This window comes from Diplotaxodon limnothrissa, linkage group LG7 (assembly GCF_057381915.1).
Source record: "Diplotaxodon limnothrissa isolate DT_005_m linkage group LG7, D_limnothrissa_male_GT1.1, whole genome shotgun sequence".
NCBI classification, from domain to species: domain Eukaryota; kingdom Metazoa; phylum Chordata; class Actinopteri; order Cichliformes; family Cichlidae; genus Diplotaxodon; species Diplotaxodon limnothrissa.
Window position 1 is genome coordinate 31,367,458 of NC_140602.1, and position 20,021 is coordinate 31,387,478.

At 42.3% G+C, this 20,021-nt stretch overlaps 1 protein-coding gene and 1 pseudogene across 1 annotated transcript; both read right to left on the reverse strand.

Annotated features, from left to right (window-relative positions):
• Window positions 1–588: 588 nt before the first annotated feature.
• Window positions 589–3,204, reverse strand: LOC146628558 (uncharacterized). Its single transcript, XM_085357908.1, has 4 exons — window positions 2,937–3,204; window positions 2,185–2,239; window positions 1,915–1,968; window positions 589–1,437 (listed from the first exon to the last, which is right to left on the reverse strand). Exons 1-4 carry the CDS (start codon window positions 3,177–3,179, stop codon window positions 1,052–1,054), a joined length of 738 nt encoding a protein of 245 aa, XP_085214034.1. The 5' UTR covers window positions 3,180–3,204; the 3' UTR covers window positions 589–1,051.
• A 6,736-nt stretch (window positions 3,205–9,940) lies between these two features.
• LOC146628559 (uncharacterized) lies at window positions 9,941–10,561 on the reverse strand (annotated as a pseudogene).
• Window positions 10,562–20,021: the final 9,460 nt, after the last annotated feature.

Sequence of the window (20,021 nt, forward strand, 5' to 3'; positions counted from 1 at the left end):
TAACAATAAAATATGAATAAAATAAGAAGCAAGAGACAAGCATCAGTAAGTTTTGTGCTTTTATTAGTAGAGTTTCATTTTTTCCCCAAAGCGTCCCTGAGTACAAGCAATACAAAAACCTGTCTGTTCATATCTGGTGTGGTGGTTTCTTTAAACATTAACACATTTCTGTTTGGCTTTTGAACACACACACACACACACACACACACACACACACACACACACACACACACACACACACACACACACACACACATAAAGACTTACAAAAGTTATTAGGCATGTACGAAAAATCTAAGAGGTTTATTTGAAAGGCTGGTGCTAGGCTAACAAAATAACTAAACAACAGTAGCATCTCATGCTAAGATAGCTCTGGGATAACAAACTGGGATAACAAACTGGAACAGGATAAACATGTACGATTGATAAATGAGTGGGTAATCTGAAAATAAATAATGGTCTTCAATTTTAACAGCAGAGGGTATGGTTTCATTAAATATCTCAAAAATATTGGTATATGTCTGCATCTATTTAATGTAATAGAAATTAATTCTCTTTAAATATTTTAAACCATTTTTCAGTGCAAATTCAAAAACAAGAACCACACACACACATTTTGTATGCTCAGTCTTTAAAGCTGATGAACTGAAATTACCCTTATGTGGAGCACCTGCCTCTTGAACCACAACGAAAGACTGAAACCCCAAACTGGATGGTTCAGGAGGAACTGAGGGGCTTGCATAAGGGCACTTTAAGTTCCAGGATTAAAAATATAAAGCATACAACTGTTTAAATTTTAACCTTAACATTCACCAGGTTACCAGTGACCCATCTAAGGTTAGGATGCAATTAACATGCCCTTCAAATTACGGGGCCTCATTGAATATATGATAATACATCTGAAAGGCAAATTTGTCTTGTTTCTGGAAATTAGCCTATTTAGCATGTGGCTAAAACCAAACCAAACACAACCCTAACCCTATAGAACACCAAGTTATATTAACTTAAAAAGTAAATGCATTAAGAATGAGACCATGATCACGTACAATAATTATTGGAGAAAAGCGCCAAAAAAGGATGTCTTGATCAGGTTGTAGCCATCTATGACTTTCACGCTCAAAAATTCTCCATCTAACCGGTCAAAAAGCTGCCCCACAAACAAGGTCTGGTAGTCTTTTGTCTGACACTTGACACTCTCCCAGGCATCCAGTTCTGTAGTGACTTTACCGTATGCTTCACTCCAACGGTGCAGCTGTATATGGAATTTATGGAATTCGGAACCTTTCACATCATCATTACAGCTTAAAGTAAACCTCAGGTAGATGAAGTAGATACCAGTCGTGGGAATCACAATGGCATTCTTCTCTTTGTTGTAGTTCATTTTTCCCAGTATAGGAGCCCACGTGATGTAAGATCCATTAGCCTTGCCGGTAGACTCTGCAAGAGAGGATATCAGCCTGTGAGTCACTGAATCACTCACATCCTGAGATCCTTTTTTAACTTATTGTATATGTATTCTTTTTGTTTCTCTTAAAAGGGTGCTCTTTTCGCTTGCGCTAAAAGGGTTTGCATACAATTTTCGTTGTTCTTAAAGCACAATGACAATAAAGATTCTGATTCTGACGAAACAGCACAACCTTTTCTATTGTGTTTCTATTTGTTTTAGCTGCCTCTGAGCCCGGAGGCTCGTCTAACCTTTAAGTACATTCCAGCTTTTCATGCTGCAGATTTTCAAGTATTTATGCACAGCTGGATTGTCCCCCTCAATCTATAGCTATAATTCTATAATCTATAACTGTATGCAATTAAGGATTTGTTCATATCCCTCTGAGAGCTCTTTAATACCTCACACAGTTACATATAAACACATGGAAAGCACAACATAGATGGTGTAAACTAACATGAGACACTTACGGAGATGAATTTTCTGTGTTTCCGCTTGCCTTTGAACAGTTTCTGCATGTGGAACTAGACAGAAGAAGAGAGAAACTGAAATGAGTTGTTTTCCCTTGTTATAATATCTTGGAGAAAGTGTTTGCATAAAGCAAACACAAGCGTGAGTGTGTTCTTTCAGGTACAGTATGGGAGATTAGCCAAAAAGACTGGAGAACAGAGCAGCTTGAAATACATGTATTCCCAGTAACAACACATATAATTAAAAATAGATTAAAAGACATGACATACCTTCCGGGCACCCTCTCTCTTGCTTTGAGTAGGCTGGAGTTTGGTCTTCTGCACTCTGGGAATAAAGGAGAATTAACTTTAATAAAACCTTGAGTCGTGTAGAGCTTTGCAGTCATTGATGGTCTGTTTTTAAAAATTTGTATTCACGCAAAAATTTGAAAACTTATGTCCAGCAACACAAAATTCATTAAACTATGTTAACCTGTAAGAAAAAGAGCCCACAGCATGCTTGTGCTCGTAAAAATAACTTTAACTGGCGGATATGTGTTTAACACTACAGTTAAAAACAGTAATAAAAATCAGCAACACACTGTTGTTGGAGCAAAACCTGCGTAACTGTCTGCTAAGAAGCTGAAATACTAGAAACTCAAATGCAGGGAGCACAAGAATCACAGGAATGTTGCTCAGAGGGATCGGGCGCAAATCAAAACAATCAGCTCTCGTGTTTTCAGTGATACCAGCCAGTACAGTTTCCTTACTATTAAAATAAAATCTGTCATGAAGTGCGCACACACGGCAATCAATAATATAGCACCACAAAACACAATACCACAATCTGGGCACATCTATCAATGTCTGTATGAGTCGACTTTATCAGACAAGTTAGACAGCGTAATCTGTCCGAAATGCGTTTATGATTTAAGTGCAATGCAAAAAGGTTTGATAGAATTGCAGTCAACATTCCTGCTAAGGTAAGTCTGTCGCATCACTGCTTCAGACAGACTAAAGTCTCCAAGGAAAAAACAACTCACCCCGTCTCTGCTGGATCCAGATTTTCCATGCTGCCCTAAATTAGCACACGTGCTGTAAACAAACAGTGCAGTACAGCCGAGCAGAAGGAGCAGAGTGATTAGCCGGAGCCTCGCCTCCTGCCTCTTCATGTCCCGGCAGTGATTGATGAGGATCAGCACAGATTCGTCTGAGCTCACATTTATCAAAGCATCCCCACAGGCAGCCCCAGCAGGTACGGTGGGTCCCATCACTTTCTGTCCCATAATGTCTTCAACAAGAGAGACTGGTCTAGGAATAAAGCTGCTTCTGACTGATACATGCACACACTCTTATAGCAGCTAAACGCCTACACCAAAAAAACTGGAATTACCTCATCTGTCCCTTCGTGCAGACAGGAAGGGAGAGGAGAGAGAGTGAGGAGGAGCATACACCACTTCCCACACTGACCCACGTTCACTAGACTAGAGTCCGGTTATAATGTGTCATGTGTTGCTCTTTACATTCAGCTTGTTTCCTCATCTGATTCCAACAAGTCAAAAGATTTTTTTTTCACAGTTATGACTCAGGCTGTGGTGCTAAAGAAGAGTCTCTGTTTACCTAGACATGCACTCGTAAAAGAAAAAAGTCTGCCAATGGCTTTTTTTAAGGCTTGAATTCATTCCAGTCCTTTACCTACTCAAGTTTTCTGTTCATCTGTGGTTTAACAGACGTCTAAATGATACATAACTGTCAGATCTTAAAGAGATTAAACTGGATTAAAAAGTGAAAGTTTATTGCATCACATCTAAAACAGATGTTTGTTTGTTTGTTTGTTTTATCTCATCTACAGTACAGGGTAGGGTTGCTCCTTTGTGTATACTTGTTTGCCTAATTGAAACATGAAAATGATGCCAAAATAAATCTATATGATTTAATGGAAAAGGTAATGCCTTCTAGTCTATGAAAAAACTAACCATAAACCCAACAAGTGGTTAAAAGTCACAAATGATAAGTTGTTTTTTCAGGGTTTTGCAAAGACTTTATTCTATGTTATCAGACAGATAAATAACACAGAGACATCAAGATTAAAAAGGCTTACATTTCAAATGTCAAAGTCTAGATCACCCCATTTTGAAATTGCACACACAGACCTTTGCCTTACTTTAAAAAAAAAAGAAAAATTCAAACCTAACTGGTTCTGGGTAGAGTTTGGGTTTCAATAGCATCCACTCCTTTTTATGCAGTTTTTTTTTTAACCAAAGTGAAATGCCCAGTTAGAAATGTTTCATCAGAAAATGTTTAATACCAGTGAATTCATTTGTAAGATAACATTAACATAGTGTGTGACTAAGAAAACAATAACCTACATGTCTTGCCCATGAGCTGCTGTCATGCAGTTAAATCCGCATTTGGTTGAAAATTGATAAGCTGCTTTTTAAGGCTACTGCAAAGACTGAATACAACCTGATTACACGTCCAAATGATTCATAACTATCTATGCTAAAATTAGTTTCACTTTGGTTCACATAACAAGTGTGGAGGAAGGCTCAGGAGGTAGAGTAGGTTATTTATTAATTGGAAGGGTGATGAGTCAGTCAGCATGAATGTCCTAAGATACTGAGCCCTGGGTTCCCAGATATGTTTGTGTGTGTGTGTTATGCAAAGTGCTCAGGCATTAAATAAAAAGCATTGCATTGATATGTGTGTTGTTTGGTGAATGAGGCTGTTAGTACAAAGCACTTTGAGTGATTATTTAGAAACGTGTTGTAACTACCAGTCCACTGACCACACTATTTCAGAAATGCAAAAAATGCCTTTTTCAAAGCTCTCAACATCGGCTTTGTCATTAGTGACCCTCATAGGGTTAGGATTTAGTTAGTGTCCACTGCTGTTTATAAAATTTTTGGAACAGCAAGCTGAAAATGTCTTTACAGAATGAAAAATGAAAAAGCAAACTGAGAAAAAAAAAAAGATGATGCAACAAAAGCCAGTCATAATATGGATCCGTTTCAAATGCTCTCTTGCTGTCTTTTCAGGCTATTTCAGGCTATAAGACTTGAATTCATTGTGATCATCCACTGAGAAGCTTCCTGTTGAATAGATGTCTAACAGGGGTCTAAAGGGCTCCTTACCATCTTTGCTAAAAATGGTTTCAGTTTGATTCAAAAGTTATCTATGAGTCCTCCTAAGTCATTATCTCAGACATCTCATATGCAGGTTGGTGCATACCTGCCTAAAGATCAAACCACCAATAGGTCAGTTGATTAGTTATATATATTATATATGTATGCCACGGCAATCATATGAACTGTACTTTTGCATTCCACCCATGCGTGGTTTGATCTAGAAGTCAGAGTAATGACACATTTACCCAGGTATTGCCTGAAGGAAGCTGCCTCTCCTGGAAAACACTGTGTTCTGCCACACCCCAAAATTCTTTAGGATTTATTTGTTTTAAAAACTGTGAGGGTAGTGTTTGTGTTCAGTTATTATGCACCTCTAAGGGACTTTTGCTGCTTGTTGTAACTGTTGTAATTGTAATGCTTGAGTTAATATATGACTAACAGAAGCCTAACCCTAGATGTGCTTATGGCCTGGTAGGTGTTAAGAGACTAAATATATCTATGGTACAGGGACTCCTGGGTAGTTTAAGCGTTTTTTTTCACCACAAAACAATATCTAATGGTTTAGTGGTGCAGCTGTGAGACTAAGCTACCTCTGTTTTAAGAAACTCTCTAAAACGAGCATGTCTTTGAGTAAATATGTGAACTTGTCTTTTTTGTTAGGTGTTACTATTAACTGACTGTTAAAATGCTCAAATTAGGTTTTTCTATGGACCTAATCTGGGTTAGTTTGGGAAATTATTAGTCATATATATTGTACACACACACACACACACACACACACACACACACATATATATATATATATATATATATATATATATATATATATATATATATATATATATATATATATATAATTTGAAACTTCAAATGTGGACAAGATTAAGAAAAAATGTTCAGTATTATTGTGAAAGGATTCAATTCAATTCAATTTTATTTATATAGCGCCAAATCACAACAAAAGTCGCCTCAAGGCACTTCATAGGTACAGAGAAAAACCCAACAATCACATGACCCCCTATGAGCAAGCACTTTGGCGACAGTGGGAAGGAAAAACTCCCTTTTAACAGGAAGAAACCTCCGGCAGAACCAGGCTCAGGGAGGGGCGGCCATCTGCTGTGACCGGTTGGGGTGAGAGAAGGAAGACAGGATAAAGACATGCTGTGGAAGAGAGACAGAGGTTAATAACAGATATGATTCAATGCAGAGAGGTCTATTAACAATCAATCAATCAATCAATCAATCAATCAATCAAAGCTTTATTCGTCACATGCAGGTTGCCCTGCAGTGAAATGGGACCCCCCCCCCCGACCGTACACATATAGCACAAACATTACATGGGGATACAGGTCGGAGATTGGTAGCATTAGAAAAGCACTCAGACTAGAACAGACATAGCTATGTTAATTCCACCATAAATCAAATCACCATCTCCAGCTGCCTCCCTCTTCCCGCTCCACCACAACCACCCACACATGCAGGGCCTTGGAGTAGGGGTATGTCACCAGGGTGCAGAGGAGGCTACCCCCCCCTCTGTCCCCTTCTGGCTGCCTCTGCCTCAATTTTATCCCACAACTTAGACATTCACATTACTCACACTCTCATTACACATACATATAGGATCTTGGGGGTGGGCACGATACACGGAGTCCAAAGTACCATCAGGGTGTACACCCCACTCCTGGCATCGTTGCCCACCTCTCAATTTTAAATACACGCAGACATTGAGGGCTAGCAGGAGGGACCATGCGCTTACCTGCTGCTCTCTGGCAGGTAGCTCCATGCCCTCCTGGGTTTTAAATGCACCTTAGAACACACATGCATCAACATTACAATGAGCGGGTGGAGGGAGGTTCGGAGTCTTCTCTCACCCCCGTTCTCTGCGACCTGCTGGAGCAGGGGGGCTAGGAGGAGGAGTTGGCCGTCCGACTGCGGTCTGGAGTGTGGAGCCTTCCTGCTGCTGCGGAGTCGGGGCGGTCTGCCTCCCCCCACCGCAGGGAAAAGGGAAACACCACCTGGGTCTGGGTGCAGTTCCCCCCTCCAGGGGCGGGGGCACCTAGACCCGGTTTGTAGAGTACGCTTGGGGAGTGTGATCGTGTGTACAACGTCTCTTTATGTCTGTCTCCACGTTGGTTGAGTGTGGAGTAAGTGCATATGAGAGCATGAGGGTGGGAATGGATGTTTGTATCTGTGTGTGCCTGTATGTCTGTGTCTATATGTCAGGTTGGGTGTCAGACGCCACCTCTCTGGGGACATCTCAGGCCCTCCAAGGTTTGGAGGCCTATCTCCCCCTACCACCACTTCCCCTGCCAGTGGCGGACCCCCTCAGACATCGGTGCGTTGGTGGTTCTTTGTGTCCGGGGATGGGCGTCCAGGTACACACCGGCTCACTCCTTGGCGGCCGCTTATCGGGGCCTGGAGCCTGGGGCTCGCTCGGGCCACTTCGGAGGTGGGGTGCCCCCGGCCTCTCGGCCTGGGGCTTGGTCACTCAGGCGCAGCTGGCTGCCGGCGGAGCTCACGGGCGCGTCACTGCAACTCCCCCTGGCTTCTGCTCCGCGGCTGCTGAGTGAGCCCTCATCTGGGACTCTCCTCAGCTCTTTCTGGGACAGTGGCGCGGCTGCCCCTCTGTTGGTCTTCCTTGGTCTCTTGTGTTCTGGGGGCCTCTGGATGTCTGGAGTTTTGAGCTCCTCCACACCTGCTTCACGCCCTGGAGGACGGGGCTGTGGCCCCCCCACACCCTCTAGCAGATTATTACATGAAGGAACCTTTTAAAAAAACAAAAAACAAGCGCGTCCATGCTCACAGGTGTACACACGGGTGATCACACCCACAAACTACACCCTTTTTGGCTCCTACCTCAAAGCACACTGTGTTCTGTTGATCTTATGTGCTGCACAATAATGTTTAACATTTAGTATTTACTGTCATAGTCCCATATATCATTGTGATGTTGTTTATTCTATTACTCTTGTTCTCTTCTGCTTGCTTTCTTTTTTCTTTCTCAGCAGGTGATCCAGGTGATTGATATATGCATTTTTTTTTCTCTGCCCATTCTGTTGGTTTTTGTCTTTTGCCCTTCTCCCCCGTCCCTCTTCTCAGCTGTTTCTCTTTCCCTCTTTCTTTCTCCCCTTCTTTCCCCCAGTCAAGTCTGTCCCGTATTCAGTAAGTGAAAATAAAATAAACAATAAAAGGTGAATCAAATGGACCATTACGGCAAGGCTGGGATGGTCAGTTTGGTAAAGTAAATCCGTTGGGCATCTTTCTTTGCCTTTAGACAACAATTCTGATGGCAAAAGAGCCAAACGGGACAGGCCAAAAAAAAAAAAAAAAAAAAAAAAAAAAAAATCAAAAAGGGAAGATACGATCTCTCCTCTCTTCATGCTACACAGAGTTGTTACAGACCTCTTAGGATGAGACATTCTTTCAATCTACAAATGATTATATACTTCTAAGCATATGTGAGTAAATGTTTCTAAGCATAAATGACAATCAACAATACAAACTCTAACAGTACACTACAATGGGGAAAGTACAAGAGGAAAAAAGAGACCCCTACTCATGCTATGCTTCCATAGTAGGACAGCATGAGAACAGGAAAGAAAAAAAACTGCTCTGCACAAAAAGCACATAAATGTCCACAGCACAACATTGTGAAGACATGACAAGCCACAGGGTTGGGTGGGGGGTGAGGAGTAATCCGAAGCGAACACAGCAGCCGCCCTGCACAGCGCTACCATTCCAGCGCGGCACACAGGCCCGCCGTGTTCCCTCGCAGGAAACAAGCATCGAAGGCGTTGGAAAGGGAGGGGGGATGAGTGTGTGGTTATCAGTGTGAGTGTGAGTGTATGTGTATGCGTGTCTATCCGGTTGTTCAGTGATGACGCGACGAATCCTACTTCCGGGTCTAAAGTAGTCTGCGTTTAATATGGCTTTTGTGTTGTTAACATGTTTAATGTTATGTATTTTCTTCTATTTGATCTCAAAAAGCTCCTAAAACAGTCAGTGATCCCTGTTGACCTCCCTCGGCTTTTATTACCACTAATCATTTATTTAAGCTCAGTCTTTAAAACCTTAGGATGTAACTACAGCCCAGCCTATGCAGCAGTATATGAATGACTAACCTCGTATTGTGGATGGATTATCTCAGTTGTTCTCCTGGCTGAAGTTTGGTCCTTTTACAGCATCCTGCCATGCGATTACATTTGTTCCTGACCACCGAGAACACTCACGGTAACTTTTATCGAGTGGAAAAAAAGTTAGCTTGTTTATATTATGCTAACATAGCTGTGTCGCTAGCGGTCACCTAGCACATCATTATATACCAGCTAGCCCAACTTCAGTAACCCTACAAACGTCACTGCTGTTTAGTTTTCTGTCTTCATTTATGCTGGAAGTGATAGCAGAGCTGTACGTTTTAATTTGTTTCCAAAACCCCGCAGTCAGGACATGCTATATTGTATTTAGATAGAAGCTAGCGAGCTAACTCCCTGCTAACTTCTAACTCCGTTAAATGTCATAAATTCCGTTTTCATGGATGCCTGGATGTTAAACTCAATTCTTACACCTGGTAGAGCAGAACGCTGATCATTTTATTAAAGATGAAAGACTTTAGACAGTTTTTCAACTCTCAGTAATGCCATAGTGATCGTTTGATATGTGGACCTGCAGCGGAGTTTAGACCCAGACACGGCTAGTGACGTCAGACTGAACAACCGGATAGTTCAGCTGAGACAGCGTTCTTCGCCCTGCCAGGCTAAGTAAACAGTCCCCAGCCAACCCAGGTGGCCTTGCATGGAATGGGAAGGAACAGTCTAAACACAGTCGTTATCAGGGAGTTGTTTGTTCGGCTCCAGCCTTGAGTCCACAGCTGGCGCCGGACGGGTAGCCGCATTATGATGGCGATTTTCTTTTCCAACAACTCATGAGAATTTCGAGCTGTTTTTTAGTTCGATAGCTGCTAGTTCCTTCATGATGTTATTTACCTTCAGTTCCGTGGTCTAGTCGCTCTTTTGCTCACAGAACAGATTCTGAGACCTCACGACTGCAGCCAACTGATCCGTGATGTATTCCAGCTTCCGCCCATAGGTGTTGTTTTGAGCGGATTCTTCCCTGATGTATCCCAATATCCGCTCAGAGATGTTGTTCTGAGTATCCACTGCAGCCGCAATCGCCTCCAAGCTCTCAACCATGCTCCCGTCTGTGAGCCCTGTCTGAAAAACCGCACCTCATCCCGTCAATTCAATCTCAGCGGGCAGCTTTGTGGGGGTTTGAACAGCCGGTTCCGCTTTTATTCTCCGATAAGCAAGGGCCAAGCCAGCTCCGATCAGCAAGAACCCTGTTACCATGGTTCCGAATAGGTAGATATCTGCAGCGTCCTCGACCGACGGTCCCGCCAGGCACACGATCCTCCATTTCTGCCACCCGTCCATCGTGTACCCGGCAGGGAAAGTCCCTCCAGGGCACTCGGGCTCTCCCAAGCCCAGACTTCTCGTTGAGAAAAGGGTGACAATAGCATTCAGAGACCAGTTGATCAAATCCATAGTTCTCTTTAGGTTTTAGACACAGACTGTGAAAGAGTGTTCCAGGGAAGTGAAAAAAAAACATGAGACAAGACAAGGACATAAGCAGCTAAGCAGGGAAGATAGGGGAAAGGAGGAGAGGAGAAAAGTGCGACCGCCTTCGCTGAGAGCCAGAGAGAAAACTCACATAGTGAGTGAGAAAGGTGACTGGAAAGGAAAAACTCAGTGCATCATGGGAATCCCCGGCAGCCTACGTCTATTGCAGTATAACTAAGGGAGGATTCAGAGTCACCTGGTCCAGCCCTAACTATATGCTTTAGCACAAAGGAAAGTTTTAAGCCTAATCTTAAAATTAGAGATAGTGTCTGTCTCCCGAATCCAAACTGGAAGCTGGTTCCACAGAAGAGGGGCCTGAAAACTGAAGGCTCTCCCTCCCATTCTACTTTTAAAGAGACAGGATATTTCTAACTTTAGAGATGTTGCACAAATGGAAGAAAGCAGTCTTACATATTTGTTTAATATGTGCGTTGAAGGACACGTCCTGGTCAAAAATGACTCCAAGGTTCCTCACAGCATTACTGGAGGCCAAGGTAATGCCATCCAGAGTAAGAATCTGGTTAGATACCAAGATTTTCAGGGCCGAGTACAATAACCTCAGTTTTATCTGAATTAAGAAGCAGAAAGTTAGCAGCCATCCAGGTCTTTATGTCTTTAAGACATTCCTGCAGTTTAACTAATTGGTGTGTTATGTGGCTTCATGAATAGATAGAGCTGTGTGTCATCTGCATAGCAGTGAAAATGTATGCTCTGTCTTCTAATGATGCTGCCTAGGGGAAGCATGTATAATGTAAACAGAATTGGTTCTAGCACTGAACCCTGTGGAACTCCATAATTAACCTCAGTGTGTGAAGAGGACTCTCCAGTTACATGTACAAATTGGAGCCTATTAGATAGATATGATACAAACCACTGCAGTGCAGTACCTGTAATACCTACAGCATGTTCCTATCGCGCTAATGGGGATATTATGATCGACAGTATCGAACACTGCACTGAGGTCTAGCAGGACAAGCACAGAGATGAGTCCACTATCAGAGGCCATAAGAAGATCATTTGTAACCTTCACTAAAGCTGTTTCTGTGCTGTGATGAGCTCTGAAACCTGACTGAAACAAATAAGCCATTCCTCTGCAGATGATCTGTTAGCTGTTTGACAACTACTCTTTCAAGGATTTTTTTTATATGAAAGGAAGGTTGGAGATTGGCCTATAATTAGCTAAGACTGCTGGGTCTAGAGATGGATTTTTGAGTAGAGGTTTAACTACAGCCAACTTGAAGGCCTGTGGTACATAGCCGATTATTAGAGATAGGTTGATCAGATTTAAGATCGAAGAATTAATTAATGGGAGGACTTCTTTGAGCAGTTTTGTAGGAATGGGATCTAAAAGACACGTTGATGGTTTGGAGGAAGTAATTATTGAAGTTAACTTAGAAAGATCAATTGGAGAAAAAGAGTCTAACTTAACATCAATGGTACTAAGAGTAGCTGTAGATAATATTACATCTGTTGGATGATTACTGGTAATTTTGTCTCTAATGATAAAAATTTTATTTGTGAAGAAGTTCATTGTGAAGAAGAAGTCATTACTAGTTAACGTTAAAGGGATGGTTGGCTCAACAGTGCTCTGACTTTTTGTCAGCCTGGCTACAGTCCTGAAGACAAACCTGGGGTTGTTCTTATTTTCTTCAATCAGTGACAAATAGTAAGATGTTCTGGCTTTCCGGAGGGTTTTCTTATAAAGCAGCAAACTATTTCTCCAGGGTAAATGATGATCCTCTAAATTTGTGACACGCCATTTCCTCTCCAGTTTACGAGTTATCTGCTTTAGGCTACGTGTTTGAGAATTATACCACAGAGTCAGGTACTTCTGATTTGAGACCTTAGTTTTCACAGGAGCTACAGTATCCAGAGTCATACGTAGTGAGGAGGTAAAATTATTAACAAGATAATCGACCTCTGTTGGGGTAGCGTTCAGATAGCTGCTCTGCTCTATGTTGGTACAGGTCATTGAAGATGATAACAGTGGGCGGATTATATTCTTAAACTTAGTTACAGCGCTTTCAGAAAGACATCTACTGTGATAAAGTCTACTCTCCACTGCTGTGTAATCAATTATTGTAAATGTAAATGTTATCAGGAAATGATCAGACAGGAGAGGGTTTTCAGGAAACACTGTTAAATGTTCAGTTTCTATGCCATATGATAGAACAAGATCTAGAGTGTGATTAAAGTGGTGGGTGGGTTCTTTACATTTTGAGTGAAGCCAATTGAGTCTAATAACTAGGGATGGGTATCGTTTAGGTTTTATCCGATACCGGTGCCAAATCGGTACTTTTGAAACGGTGCCGGTGCTTAAACGGTGCTCGAACCGGTGCTTAAAGAATGGAGAACACAAACTTTGTCCAAAAACCTCTCATGTTCAGCTGTTTTTTTTTGTAAAAAGATAACAATGTGTGCCTTTTCTGCAGCTATGTGGCATATATGGCATCACTCTTGGCTGGAAGCAGTGCTTAAACAATGGAAAAAACACAAACTTTGTCCTAAACCTCTCATGTTTAACTGTTTCCCACTTTTTCTTTGGTCATTTTAGCCTTTTTGGCCAGGGTGAAGGGAGTATCTGCCATCAAACAAGAAGACAGCCGCATGTAGCTATGATGATGTTTGCTAGTTCACCTTACATGCATTAATGTAATAACGTGGTTAGCCTACTCAACGTAAATTACACACGAACAACATGAAGCTACTCACGCAGAGAAGAATGGCTGCTGCTGCCATCATCATCCTCATCATTTCTGCTACACTGGCAGGGCTAGGGGCCAGGACTCTATTCTTCAGGTTTTTGGGGGATGTTGCTCCGGGTCCGATAACTGGCAACCCACCCGACGTGCACGGTGTGAGGTCTCGCAGCAAGCTATCAAATACGGCGCATTTCTCGGCTTTTAAAAAAACCGCTATGCGTCGCCAGCTGTTTAATCGGATTCTTGGTGTTAACTCCTTTGACAGTATGACAGTATCAGCTTAAAGCACTTGTTGCAGGCTGCGGAGTTTGCATATTTTGCTGTGAAGTACAGCCAGACTTTTGACCGCTTCGCCTTGGACATTTTTAATCTGTAGCTCTGCTCTAACAGCACGTACGTACCTGGCCCCGCCTACTATCCTCGGAAACGTAAAATGATTGGCTAGAAGTGTATCACAGCTCAGGAAAAAAAAGCACCGAAATAAAGCACCGAAATGTGCGCTGCTTTTCGGTCTGGTTACTACCGTTTATGTCAGATGATGGCACCGGACACCGGTACCCATCCCTACTAATAACAGATTAAATGCCATGTTGAGGCTGTCATTTTAGCATCTACATGGATGTTAAAATTACGCACAATAATTATTTTATCTGAGCTGAGCACTAAATCAGATAAAAAGTCTGAGAAATCAGAGAGAAACTCTGTGTAAGGCCCAGGTGGACGATATATGATAACAAGTAAGACTGGTTTCTGAGTTTTACAGCTGGGGTGGACAAGGCTAAGCATCAGGCTTTCAAATGAATTAAAAGTCTGTCTTGGTCTTTCGTTAATTAATAGGCTGGCGTGAAAAATTGCTGCCACACCGCCCCCTCGGCCTGCGCTTCGAGGTTTCTGGTAGTTAGAATGACTCGGGGGTGTTGATTCATTTACACTAACATAATCATCCTGCTGAAACCAGGTTTCTGTAAGGCAGAGTATATCAATTTGTTGATCAATTATTAAGTCATGTACTAACAGAGACTTGGAGGAGAGAGACCTAATATTTAATAATCCACATTTCACTGTTTTACTCTTTGGTTCAGATGTGGATACTGTATTGTTCTTTCTTTGTGATTTATTATGTTTAAGTTGTTTATTGCTGGTTTTTAGTTTGTTTTTTGTCTGTTTGGGAGCTGACACAGTCTCAATGGAGATGGGTTTTTTGGGGGGTAGCAGGAGGAGAGAAGCTGCAGAGAGGCGTGTAAGACTGGAACTCTGCTTCCTGGTCCCAACTCTGGATAGTCATATTTTGGGGGGTTTAATAAATTTGTCCATATTTCTAGAAATGAGAGCTGCTCCATCCAAAGCGGGATGGATGCCATCTCTCCTAACAAGACCAGGTTTCCTCCAGAAGGTTTGCCAATTATCTATGAAGCCCACATCGTTTCTGGGACACCACTCAGACAGCCAGCAATTTAAGGAGAACATGCGGCTAAACATGTCACTCCTGGTCTGATTGGGGAGGGGACCAGAGAAAACTACAGAGTCCGACATTGTTTTGGCAAAGTTACACACCAATTCAATATTGATTTTAGTGACCTCCGATTGGCGTAACTGGGTGTCATTACTGCCGACGTGAATTATGATTTTACTGAATTTACGTTTACCCTTAGCCAGCAGTTTTAAATTTCCTTCAATGTCGCCTGGTATGGAAGACAATTGACTATGGTTGCCGGCGTCTCTAGCTTCACATGTCTGAGAACAGAATCACCAATTACCAGAGTTTGACCCCCGGCGGGTGTGTCGCCGATTGGGGAAAAACGGTTAGACACATGAACAAGTTGGTCGGTGTACCTGGGGCTTCTGTTTAGGACTATCCTTCCTCCTCACCGTCACCCAGCCGTCCTCTTTCCCCAGCTGCTTGGGGTCTGCCGGGGAACAGCTAGCGGGGCCTATGCTATCTTCGGCTGCACCAGCTACAGGGGCCTGGCTAGCTACAGGTGAATGAAGGGTGCGAAGCAGAGTCTCCAATTCAGTAATCCTGGCCTCCAGAGCTGCAAATATGCTACATTTGTTACAGGTATCATTACTGGTAAAGGAGGCCGAGTAGTTAAACATCTGACACAATGAGCAGGAAAGTGCAGGAGGGACAGGTGAAGTAGCCATAGTGCTAACGAGTCGGCTAGGAGCTAAGCTAAGCTAAGCTAAGCTAGCGAAACAGTACAGCGACAGTGAGTGAATACTTTGGCTATAAATTAGGTAGTGAGTACACAGAAAGTGTGCTTCGGATGACGCATGTGAAGATTATACTATCTTTATTATTCTAGTTTTTAATTAAATTGCTAAGCAGATAAGCTACTCAGAAACACCACTGTGTTTGAGCAGGAACAGGAAGTGATACTCTACCGCAGAGCGAGCAAACACCAAGTGGAGAGGATAGAGTGCCACTAGCTCCCACAAAATACCTCCCTGCCTAAGAAAAGCACTGAACTAGATTACTCTAAGGGTGCTTTCATACCTGCAGTGATGAGTCAGTTGAAATTGAACTCGGGATTGTTTTCCGTCTTGGTGCAGTTGGTTAGTGCAGGTGTGAACAGAGTACTCTGACTCAATTATAGACCAAAACAACCGCCCTGAGACCCTTTGGAGGTGATAGTCTTGGTGCATTTCCAAATGAACTCCACAGTGCTTTATGGTGTGAATGTGATCTGAGCCCGATCTGAACCAACTACCAGGTGTGCTTTGCAAGTTCGAGCTAAACAACATCCCGCGGCCACGTATGCTTTTTTTCCCCTTGGATGCCGGTAAAGTACTATAGATGTGCAAAGGTCTGCAGTGCTAGCAACTAGCTGTGCAATGAACGTAAACTCACTTCTCTAACAGTCCAGAACACAGCACCTTCTTCCCGTGTTTCCTTTTGTTGCTGCTGCCCCACACACAGACTGAATATTCTCACGTGGCTTGTAGTGTCGGATTTCCGTTTTCCTTGGATTTTTCTTCTCTCTGCGAAAACAAACCAAACCTCAGGGAAAAGCTACAAGTTTATAAACTCATCAACTGGCAGTAAACAACCTATAGGCATACATCTTACAGTTCCGAACAGCACCCAAAAGGAAGATAGGGCCAGTAGGGAAGTAACTTGAGTACATTTACCGATGTACACATTTAATGTACTTTCCAATAATGTATTTTCGTAGTATTTCTATGTAGTCTTACTTTCTCATTTTACTCTACCATATTTTGGATGCAAATATTTTAATTTGCACTCCATTAGTAATTTTAAAGCCTTACTTTCTTATTATTTTGCACATAAATTGCCTTTTATAGATCAAGCTAGCTAGCAAAATATACATAAAAATATCGAATGCTAAAACATTATAGAGGGAGACTGTACATATTAACAAATCATGAATGCTATCTGTAGATAATTTAATTATGTAATTATATTAAAGGGTAACTGGACCAGGGGTAAAGAGTATGTTTGGGGGGTGTGAGTGTGTGTACAGTGTCCATCTCTATTTGTCTCCATGTTGGGTAAGTGGCGAGTATTTGTATATGTGTGCATGAGGCTGGGAATGCATGTTTGTGTCTGTGTGTGTCTGTTTGTCTGTGTTTATATGTATGTTTATATTCTCAGTCACTGGGGTTCAGCGCTCAGGTATGTACCAGCTAATTCCCAGTGGCTGCTTGCCAGGGCCTCGGTCGAGCCCCTTCTGGTGAGTGGGGGGCCCTCGGGCCTCAGGCACCTGGGCCTGGGTCCTGGACCCCTTGGGTCCCCTGTGGCTTCTGCATCATAGCCAGTGTTGGGAAGGTTAATTTTAAAATGTATTCCACTACAGATTACAGAATACATGCCCCAAAATGTATTTTGTAACATCTTACGTTATGTTACTCAGTGAGAGTAACGTATTCTGAATACTTTGGATTACTTAATATATTATCATGCTTTTTACAACTACATGAATGTACTATTGCTGTGTGATTTATTACTATTACAGAAGGTCCGAACCATAGTAAAGAAACCTCTGGCTAATACGTCGGGTTTCGTGTTGGGTTCGTAGCCGAAAAATAGCTTTACTTTGTTGTCTGGGTCAAGTTTGAGACAGAGCTTATTGTTTCAGAGGAAAACACGAACACGGTGTACAGTTGGGTCTTAATAGCTTACTTACAACTGGGCTCGTCAGGCACTCATCTTGGCTGCAGTGGTTATTTCTATATTTACGTGCTTTTTCCACTCTCCTTTTTCTCCCTACTCGTGCTCACAGACACATAATGGCTATGGCAGTCTATTCTCCCTGCAGCACGGACTACACTGCCCATGAGGCTACTTTAGGGCTATGCCTGTAGCATCCTGCCTATTAGTTTAGCACAACAACAACAACAACAAAAAGGCGCTCTCTCACCCAGGAAACACACAGTCACAGAGAGAGAGCGTCACCCTGTAACCATGGCAACCGTAACACTGCCGCCTGGAACAACAGAACATAGCTGTCAAACAAAACCCAAACAGTCCTGACCCACGACAATATGAAACAGGAAAATACTGCCGTGTAATCCATTTATTTCAACAAAGTAACTGTATTCTAAATACCACCTTTTTAAATGGTAACTGTAACGGAATATTTAGTATTTTAAATACCTAACGGCGGTACATGTATTCCATTACTCCCCAACACTGATCATGGCTGTTGGGTGACCCCACAGCTGGGGCTCTCCTCAGCTCTTTCTAGGAGGGTGGCGCGGCTGCTCCTCTGATGGTCGTCCTTTGTAGTGATGGTAAATTTGATTCTTTTTATTGAATCGAGTGTTAATGAGTCACTCACCAAAGTGAATCGGGTGTTTTGAGTCATTTGATTCACTGAGTCAGTTGACCAGAGAGTGCAAAGGTTTTACATTTCCACTCAAACTTAATTTGTTTCCCTTTTCATGTAAATCCCACTGCTAAGATGAATGATTAAAAAAAAAACAACTATTTTATAGATAAAAAAAGAGCAAAAACATTTCTAAAATTAAGCAATTTCCTATCAAAATTGCTTAATAAACATTTATTTTGTTTATTTGTATTTTATTAGTATTTTCCTTAAGTGTGTCAAATATATATTTTCTCATCTAAATGTTCACTGCGCTGTGAGCCAGGGGGCGGTAATGCGCCTTAACATTGGTTGCCAACCAAGAAGAAGAAGAAGCTGTGAGCCAGGAGGGAGGGGGTGAGTGAGTGATTCGTTCGCTCGCTCTATGATTCAGCACAGGAGGGAGGGGGTGAGCGAGTCCTGAGTGATTTGCTTACGCTTACGATTCAGCACAGGAGGGAGGTGGTTAGTGAGTCCTGAGTGATTCGTTCGCTCTTTGATTCAGCACAGGAGGGAGGGGGTTAGTGAGTGAGTGAGTGATTCGTTCGCTCTATGATTCAGCACAGGAAGGGAGGGGGTGAGTAGCTCAAATGTGTTGTTAGCATGTTAGCAGCACGATGCTACTCTGAACCGAGTAGCTATTTTCTTGATGTGAGCTTCTACTCAGGGTTTTTTCTTCCAGTTCAGAGCAGAAATGCTTTTGTTACGAAACTGGCTGTTGTTTTTCCCCCCACAATTTTAATTATAAGCTAGATATATTTCTACTAATGAAATTAGTTTGCTAACAGCAACAGGGATGAGTCAGTGAGTCAGTTGGGCTTGTGAATCATGATTCACGAGTCAGTAAAGTGATTCTCGAGTATTGAACGATTCGTTCACGAATCGAACATCACTAGTCCTTTGGCTCTTGCACTCTGGGTGCCTCTGGATGTCTGGGACCTGGATCTCCTCAAGGTTCAAGGTTCAAGGTTCTTTATTTGTCACATGCATAGTTATACAAGTATAACACACAGTAGCATATATATATATATATATATATATATATATATATATATATATATATATATATATATATATATATACATATTAGGGGTGCAACGATATTCGTATCGATATTGAACCGTTCGATACAGTGCTTTCGGTTCGGTACGCATATGTATCGAACAATACAACATTTGTAATTTATTTTATCAATTTTCCTTCTGACGATGCTGTCTGTGTTGAGCGCTCAGTGAATCTGTGTTCGACTACTCCGCCTAGGCTGCACTGTCGAGCGCAGATCCACTGAGCGCTCAACACAGACAGCATAGTCAGAAGGAAGAGCGCAGGGCAAGCTAGCGAGACAGAAGTTAAGCTCTCCTTGCAACAGGCAAATTGAACCTCATTCAGATCTGGCGTTTGGAATTATTTTGGTTTTCATGTGACGTATGACCCTGAAGGTAAGCGCGTCATGGACTAAAGTAAAACAGTATGTTGGATGTGCCATGCAATGCTCAATTACATTGGTGTGAACTAGTGTGTTAGCGCAGTTAGCTCGTTAACGTGTTGGCCGTCTAGCCCCATGCACGGAGCGATCGGCAGTAGCTCGTTAACGGAGATTTGCCGTGTTGTGGCGTTAAGGTCATTTCAACGAGATTAACCTGAAAGCACTAGTGGGAACACAACGAATATGACTGCACATTTACGCCGACATCATCCTAGTGCAAAGACAAGTGGAAGCAGACAAAAAAAAGCAAGCATGCTACTAACTTTAGCCGAGTCATTTAGACAGCTGTTAGCACATGATTCTCCTTATGCTGCTGAGAATATAGCCCAGAAGAAGCGGATAGTATAGCTTTTATTTTGGAAAGAGAC